Source organism: Lynx canadensis, chromosome A2 (assembly GCF_007474595.2).
Source record: "Lynx canadensis isolate LIC74 chromosome A2, mLynCan4.pri.v2, whole genome shotgun sequence".
Taxonomy (NCBI): domain Eukaryota; kingdom Metazoa; phylum Chordata; class Mammalia; order Carnivora; family Felidae; genus Lynx; species Lynx canadensis.
Window position 1 is genome coordinate 167,732,121 of NC_044304.2, and position 8,722 is coordinate 167,740,842.

Here is an 8,722-nt window from a genome sequence, read left to right on the forward strand (position 1 = left end):
AAGGACGGCCCTGCCCGCCACGTGCTGCAGAAGGAACCTGGGAGACCCCCCCGGAGGCCCGGACGGGCCGTTCACCTCCAGACGCGCTCAGTGCCTGATTCTTTCCCATCAGGCACTAGAGTTTACTCTTGTGATGCCAGGGTTTGATCACGGATTTGAAATTCTCTGCAGTCGAAGACAGTTATTAAGCATACGTTTCCCAATACAGCGAGAAAGGAGGAAGTTTCAACCGCACGTCGTCTGTGGCAACACGCGAGGACGTCAGCGTGCGGGCCAGAGCCACCTTGAGACACGGCCCTGTGCCGGGCTCGGAGAGCAGCCCGCGGGAGGCGCGGTCCCTGGAACCCTGGCCCGGGGAATCCGCGCCTCCAGCCCTTCAGGGATGACGGCCGTTGGCACGAGAGAGCGCATGTGCACCGAATAATTACGTGCGTGGGGGGGGGGGGGGGGGCGTGAGTCATTCCCACGTGACAACAGTGGGACGCTGGCTGGGGTTGGGGAGCAGGAAAGTCTTTCTCTGCCTCCAGTTGAGTGATTCCCAGTCACAGCCGGACCTTGTTTTCAAATTCGCCACAACACACACAATACAGGTAAATTACGTTTCTCTCTCCGCAAGCCCCAGTGAAAACGTTTCAGTAGAAAAGCTTAGCAGAAATAAGGAGTTTTGATTTTTTCAAAATATGCACTTGTGGGGGTGACAGCTATTTACAAAAACCCCATCCCTTCCCAGCAAACGATTCTGCAAGAAAAGTAAAACCCACCTCCTTTTCAAGTGCGCTTTTTTGCCCACAGCAATTTAGAGAGCGTCTCGTTTAAAAATCGTTACTATGTTCAAACTAGCGGCTTAGCTGCTTTCAAACTGAGAGATCTGTGACGAGGAGTAAAAACCTGAGCAGGGCTTCAGCAGCGTAAATGAGGCATCCTACCGCGGCAGGTCTCCGTGGTCCACCCCGCCGCTCAGGCGCCCGGACGAGGGACGACGCGGCTCGGGCCGCGGAGGCGGTCACGTGGCCGCCACTCGGGAGGCAGTAAATAGCATAATGATCCCAGAGCGGCGACATGTGTCATCAGCGCAACAATGACTCAAAGACAATTACAGTGACTTCATCCCGTGCGCATTCTGTTGAACGGAAAATGTTTCTGGGCAGAAGCACGTCGCTCATGTTGTGCGCGTGGCAAATACCAGGCGACAGAAAGCCTGATGGTCGTGGGTGGTCTTTAACTGAGGAACGCAAAGCAAATATTTCACCAAGTGAACAGAAGCTTTATATTTAAGATTTCCAAGGCAGGTTAAGTGTGAGCAGAGGCAATCAAGTAAGTTTCTACTAACGCTACCTTTTCCATCAGGAACTCGGGCCGCGACCCCAACACGTGGACGCGGACGCGTGTCTTCCGCTACCGTTCCCAGCGCGCGAGTGAACGTGGCGCCTGCTGCTTCCTACGGTCTGTGCTGTGTCTCCTCCCCATCCTCTCTCGTTATCCTCCTTTCCTTTGTCGTGTACTGTTTCCTTGTACGTCTGTGATGTTCACCAACACGAGCTCCGGGACCGTGGAGAGTCAGCTCCCGTCTCTTGGCCTCCGTCCCGGCGTCTGGGACCAGATGTGCTGCACCAGGGCCTCCACGTGCCCGTTCCTTCCGGGATTCCTCGTGCGTGCCTGTGTGGGTGTCCTGGCGGCCACCTGAGACTATCAGCGAGAGCCCGTGCGTGTACGCCCCACGCCCCCGGGTGGCCCTCTCCTTCGTGGACCGCCTGACAGACGCGTCCAATCAAACGTGACTTAATGCCGAGTGACTGCATGTTAAGTGCGGGCCACAGGGTGCCAGGTCCCAAGTATAATCAACAGCACGATTTTGCTCTTCCTGTCTGTTTTTTTCCCCAGAGAGAGGGAAACCATTTGTTTGTGCTGAATCCCTTATCCACGTGGCCGGCTGATTCTTACGAAGACACCAAAGGAGGCGGGGAGCCGGAAGGGTGTATCGCTATGAATTTCTACATGCACAGGTACGACGTACCAGAAAACACACCTCGCCACTTGCCGGAAGCCGCGGAATGGCAGTTTTTAACTAGGTGTGAGTCGTTTTCAAAACTCTAACGTGCATTAAAAACTCAGCAGTAATTCCTCCAGTCGTGCCAGCAGAACAGATTGTTAAACCCAAGTGCTCAGCCTGTCAAGACCAGGGGCCCACGTCCCGAAGCCTCCAAGAGCACCGGGGAAGAAACCGGCCGTCTGCACACTGATGTGTCTTTCGGGGCTGGGGGGCGCCAGCCCTGCTCCTGCGCCCACGGGGCCTTGCCTTCACCCTGACCCCACGACCCGGGAGGGGTGCGGGGCCGCGCCTCTACTCTGAGATCTCGGAGAGTACGCACGCGTGTTTTCTTTCTGAATGCCTACCCACCGGCCCCTGCATCTGTTCTGACACTTCGGGCAAACTTCACAGAACGTTTTCTTAGAAACAAGCAGATGTCAGACCTGAGTTTTTGAGCCACTTTTCCCGACACTAAGTGTTCACGGGAGAATTTACCAAGAAACGGTAGCTTCGGAAATCGATGTGAGGGAGGCTGACTTAGGAGCTGAAGTTGCTTTCATATTTTATTTGTCTGAGTTGAGATTTAAGTAGATTATAGGTTACAACAGACACACATGGATGTTTGCTCGTGGGTATTTTCTGAGAGCCAGACAGCTGGCTCCCACATTTGGCCGATTTCTTATGATACTCAGGACATCTGACCAGCCCTCCTTTCCTGAGGCGTCCGTGCGTACCTGTATTCGTTCAGTGCATTCTGAATTAAAACTTGAACAGGTTTTTTCTCCCTCGATAAGGAGTGGAATGAAAGCAAGTTTAGCTTCAAGTTTGGGGAATTGCAGACCCGTTCCCGTAAAGAAGTTTGCGTGCAGTTTCGAGCAAACGGGCGTTAGTGACCCGAGTCAGTCCGCATCCCAGGCACAGCCACGCTGCGCTCTCAGGCGGGGCTGGCAGGCGTCCCTCCGCCGTGCTGAGCAGGAAAACAGGGTTCCCGTTTACTTTCCTGACCTCTGATCTCAAAGCGAAGACTGCACGTTATTTACGAGCCGAGGACTTCCCTGGCATTTGACGAGGCCAAGTACAGACGTGACAGATGCAGTTCTGCTACTTCTCTTCCGCACGGCCAGGGTCTTCTGGGGCTGGGACCGTTAGCTTTGCGTCCAACCGCCGCTCGGAAGCTCATTGTCACCGTCCTCCGGCTACTTCAGGAAGAAGAGGTTCCGTGCTGCTTTCTTAGAGCCCGAGTTAAAAAAAGAGAAAGAATTGTGGCACGAGATAAAAGGGAAACATAAACGAGGCCTTAAATCCCTCTCTCTCGGGCGTCGCCTTCGGACCAGGCCCCCGCCCGGTAGGCCCGGGGAGGCCGGAACGCGGGAGCGCTGCTGCAGGTGTCCAGGGGGCAGCGGGTTCCCGCAACCCGCTTCGGCTTCAAGTACGCACACGTCGGGAAGCTGGAACCCGTCGAAGTGGGGGGAGCTGGGCTCGCCCAACTCTGGACTCGCATCGTTCAGACCTGAAAAGAATTGCGTTATTTCTCTTCCTGGCCCCGTGACGCGGTTTGCGCCCGGGACACGGAGCCCATCAGGAGGACGCGGCTCTCCAGGCGGATCTGAGCCGCCGTCACCACGGGCCCCCGCGAGGGCACCACGTCCAGGCACTTAGAGTCCCCAACCTCACCAGAAACGATTCTCTGTCTACAGAACGAGAGACTGGAAACCGATGGGGCTCTGGCTTGATTTCGGAATCCGAAACGACACAAAAGCACCGGGCACGGCACAGGGCACTTACTGAGAGAGACCGAATGGCTCCGAATGAGAACCTTCGGGACACGGAGGGAACCGACCCTTGAGGGCCACCTGTGCCGAAGTAACGAGGCTCCTTCCTAAAAATAACTGCAGGAGCTGAGGTCTGGGCTCAGGGGGTGTAGACAGAGCAGCAGACCGGCTCTTAACCCACTTCCTCGCGGCAAGCATGTAACGCACTGCTCCCGCTGTGGGCCGAGAGGGCCGCAGATGGGGTCTGACCGGGGCGTGCCGGACTCCCACAACAGGCTTCCTGAGATACATGGAACCAGCAGCCACGAGAACGGTCCGCCGTCCACGGCCGCGGCTTGCGATCACATGTTCTCATGTAAAGCCTACTCCTGGGGGCTGGGAGGGGTCGTCAGGACGAATCCAGGGACGACCCGGGGTTTCACGGAGCCATCCACGCGTCACCGGCGCGCTCTGAGCCGGAGTCCCACGAGCGCTGTGTCTGCCTGAACGCACATCTGATGGCGCTGTGACGTCCTGAAGCTTCCCCGCACAGTTTACGGGGCTGCTGAGGGGGGACCACAACCAGCCTCCCCCACAAATCCCCACCGGCTCCCACACTCTCCGCCGTCAACCACGTGCTTTAACACATCCATTCCGTGGACCCTCATTTACTTTCTTCCCACTTGGAATCGTTCCAACTTCGTTTTGAAAAGCCAGGCGGAGCATCGATTAGTCCGTCCTCGCCCGCCCCCCCCCCCCCCCCGCCACTGCTGCCACAGCGTCTGTGACGGGAGAGGCCCACACCAGGTGTGGGCTTCCAGGGACTCTCCCTGAGCCGGAGAGCCTGCCTGTCGGGGGTCTCCCCCAGGGGCTTCTGCGGTCTCAGAGGCAGAGAGCGCGGCCCGCGGAGGCACAGCCCCGCACTCGCTCCCGTCCTCAGGAGTAGATCCGCCCTGGAAACACCCACGGAGACCAGCCTGCGCACACACCTGCCCGGCGCCCTCCGTCATTTTATCAAGGGGCCGGTGGGTCTAACGTTGTCCATTCCCCCTGAATAAACAGGGAACAAGCGGGTCTGGGGGAGAGGGGCACAACCGACTGTAGATCTTCCGGAAATTCACGCTTCTCGTCAGTAAGCCAGCGGACCCAGACCGGACCGCTCTCTCCCGGCGAGGACCCAGCCCAGGCCGGCTGGTAATGAGTCAGCTGGCTCACCAGTCATCCGGTGGAGACTAAGTACCTAGTTGGCTAGTACTCGGAGGAGACTAGCCGACCGGCCGGCTGAGGCCGTCTCCGCTCGTGACCGGGGGTGGGGGCGCACGTGGGGAGGTACTCACGATGGGGCTGGCGTTGATGTAGTCCGACCTGCTGTGGCTGTTCTCCGATCTCAGCAGGACCCTGGAGTGGTCGTCTGCAAACAAGCCCAAAGGCATAACGTTAGATGTGCACGCGGGCCTGTGTCTGTAAGGGGCTGTGCGAGGAAACCGAGGCACCGGGTGCCCGTGCAGGTGACGTCCCCTCCTGGGCTCTGCTTAGGCCACTTACCATCACTTCCTTCTCCAGGAGAAGGGTGTGTGGGCACCTGACTCTAGGTTTCACCCAGTAGAATTTAGATATTTTCGTGTTTTTCTTACACAGATTCAAATCCCAGGATTAGCGTTCCTCTGCAAGATTATAGTTAAGGCCTCCCTTTATTTATTATTATTCTTTAAGTGTTTAAAAGTTTATTTAGTTTGAGAGAGAGACAGCGCAAGCAGGGGAGGGGCAGAGAGAGAGGGAGAGAGACCCAAGCAGGGTCCGTGCTGTCAGCCCAGAGCCCGACGTGGGGCTCGATCCACGAAGCCACAAGATCATGACCCGAGACGAAATCGGACGCCTAACCGACCGAGCCACTCAGGTGCCCCTACGGGTTTCCCTTTAAGTAGGAGACATATTTGGCCACATATAGAAAACACGTATCAACATGAATATTGAGATATTAGGCAACTGTTCTGTATATAAAATTCTGTGATCTGGGAACGGCTAAATCCTGGGATGACAGGAATTTCGTTTTAAAGGGAGAATGGGAGAAAAAGCAAACAGTTACAGAAGGAACAGAGATTTGTGCAAGCGGGGGTCCCCTGACGACACAGCCAAGTGCCTTAAACATGCACAGCAACCTGACTGATTTCGCAACCAGACATATCAGTGGGGATTAGAGACGCGATTGTCAAAGCTTAGTTTGTTTGATACACGAATCATTCTTTTTTTTTTTTTAATTTTTTTTAACATCTATTTATTGTTGAGAGAGCATGAGCAGGGAAGGGGCAGAGAGAGAGGGAGACACAGAATTCGAAGCAGGCACCAGGCTCCGAGCTGTCAGCATAGAGCCTGACGTGGGGCTCGAACTCCCAAACCGCAAGATCGTGACCTGAGCTGAAGTCAGATGCTTAACCCACTGAGCCACCCACGTGCCCCTGAATTACTCTTTTTTAAAAAAGTTTATTTATCTTTTTTTTTTTTTAAATTTTTTTTTTTCAACGTTTATTTATTTTTGGGACAGAGAGAGACAGAGCATGAACGGGGGAGGGGCAGAGAGAGAGGGAGACACAGAATCGGAAACAGGCTCCAGGCTCCGAGCCATCAGCCCAGAGCCTGACGCGGGGCTCGAACTCCCAGACCGCGAGATCGTGACCTGGCTGAAGTCGGGCGCTTAACCGACTGCGCCACCCAGGCGCCCCTAAAAAAGTTTAGTTATCTTTGAGAGAGAAAGCACGAGAGGGGGAGGGACAGAGAGAGAGGGAGAGAGCGGACCACAGGCAGGTCATGCCGCCAGCACAGAGCCCGATGTGGGGCTCGATCCCATGAACTGGGAGATCATGACCTCAGCCAAAATCAAGAGTCGGACGCTTAACCGACTGCGCCGCCCAGGCGCCCCTGACACGTGAATGATTCTTAATTCTGGTTCTGGAATAACCACCTTCCTGTGTATGGTGACGCCCCTCTTTGCGTGTTTTCAGGAACTTTCAAAGCTGCGCCCTCGGTCGGGTGCGGAGGAGGCGGCGCAGGGAGCGGGGCAAGGCCACTCCCCGGCGGGGAACAGGCTCGGGGAGGGACGCCCACGAGGGTCCCTCTTTCCTCCCACGTTCCCGGGCGTGCGGCCACCTTGTCCGTCCTCTGCGAGGAGCAGCTGAGAACTGCAAGCCGCGGAGAACGGCGGTGTGCTCGACCCCGACATGTCTGCACCAGTGAATGGCTTCGGGTGTCGTGCACAACCCCGACTTCTTTTCTTCTGAGAAAACAGAGACAACCTGGCCGGAGCCTAGGAAGCCAGGGATTTGGGGGGCGGTGAGTGGTTCACCCCGGTCCTGAATTTCAGCGGCGTCTCCCGGGTCCGGGCTCCCGGCCTTGAAAGCAGCTTGGCCAGTGGGGGAGGGAAAGCGCGGGGACTCTGCTTCGGTTTCACGTCTCCAGGACGTTTTGCTTAATCTCTTTTAACAACAACTCTGGGGCCTGGGAAACTTGGTGGGTCTACGGGACCGGATGTCATCCCACCGGTCCTACCGAGGTATCGACGTTAGCTTTTTTGCAGTAGAGACGAGACAGATGAGAAACATCTAGCGTTGCGGACGAGCCCGGACGTTGCATGGTTTGCTTGGAGGCCATCTGCACCCAAAGGTTGCGGAAACGCTGCGAAGGCACGTAGCTGCGGAGACGTCCCCCTGAGGCGTGAAAAATAATACAAAAACCCCACGTGCTCAATGGTTTTGGGTTCCTGCACAGATTTATTCTTGAGAGACTGAAAACTGGCACTGGCAGGAAACGGAGATACAAATCACCAGAAAAGCTGGTGACCTGTGTCATCGTAACACATTGCAGACACTACCACGCTGGGAAAACCTGGTGCGTCTGACTCCACGTTGCTCCATTTCCTTGGCTGCCGTGACCCGGGGCCTGGAAACCCGCGCTCAGCCCTGCGCGTGAGCGTGCTAGTTGTTGAAGGAACGTCGCGGACGGCCGAGACTCGTACAAACCGCCCGACGGGAACCCCACGTTCCCCTGAGCAGATACGGAAGTACGTATAGAAATAACGTCGCTGTGTCCAAGACTTATAGGACCACGGTGACAGGATTCCTATCTGCACAGATCGAGTGACCAAGGACAAAGGAGTTTCACGGTCCCTCTCGGACCCCTTCTGGCTCCCGGATGTTTGCGGTCATCGGCCACCTTTGGACTCCAGCCCCTCCTGCCGCCCCTTCTCTCGACACAAAGGAAGCCCGCATTTGTGCCGAGGCAAGATGGTTCCCCGGGATGACGGTCCGCCACCTTGGTCTGCTGGCTTCCCGGGCAGGGTCACTTTCCTGACCCCAACACCTGGCCTCTTGACTTACTGGCCTGTCACACAGCAAGTGGAACAAACTCAGACTTGGTTACAGTGACCCCCAAACCAAGTTCAAAAAGCCCAGTTTCACTGTGGGGCTCTTCATGGACGCATCAAGCTGGAGACGGCGATGTGTCGTTCAGAAGCAGGCACCTTTTCTGAAGGCTGTACCTAGTCTATTGTTGCAGCCCACGTACAGTTCTGGAATACAGAAGCAGAGCTTTGAGCTGCTTGCGGAGGGTTCCAGAGGGCCTCCCAGGAGCCCCGCCCGATGAGAAACCGTCTCAACACAGCCAACTTCAGACACTGCCGAGAGTGGCAGTGAGGACCCCTCCTGCCTGAGAACCTTTCACAAAGAGCAGGGTCACGGCGAGAGGGAGGGGAGGGGTACAGGGGGCAAGAACTGGACCGTGTATCTCTGGCTTCAGAGGGCGTGCTGTGAGGGTCCCAAACGTGGCCCGGCCGGACAGGCGCGGGCCTGAGGGCTGCTGGGTGTCCTTCACCTCCAAGGGGACAGCGCTGCCCTGTCCTGCGAGCAAGCAGCTCGGTGAACGCACGCCAGCTGAGTCTAGTCAGGAAATT

General features: G+C 56.5%; 1 protein-coding gene across 1 annotated transcript in view; it reads right to left on the minus strand.

Moving 5' to 3' along the window:
- The window catches only part of PTPRN2 (protein tyrosine phosphatase receptor type N2), a 768,343-nt gene that overhangs the window by 36,155 nt on the left and 723,466 nt on the right, over positions 1-8,722 (minus strand). The window contains 2 exon segments of the mRNA XM_030297386.1: positions 5,118-5,312; positions 7,324-7,481. Coding sequence (XP_030153246.1) covers positions 5,118-5,312; positions 7,324-7,481 — 353 coding nt within the window.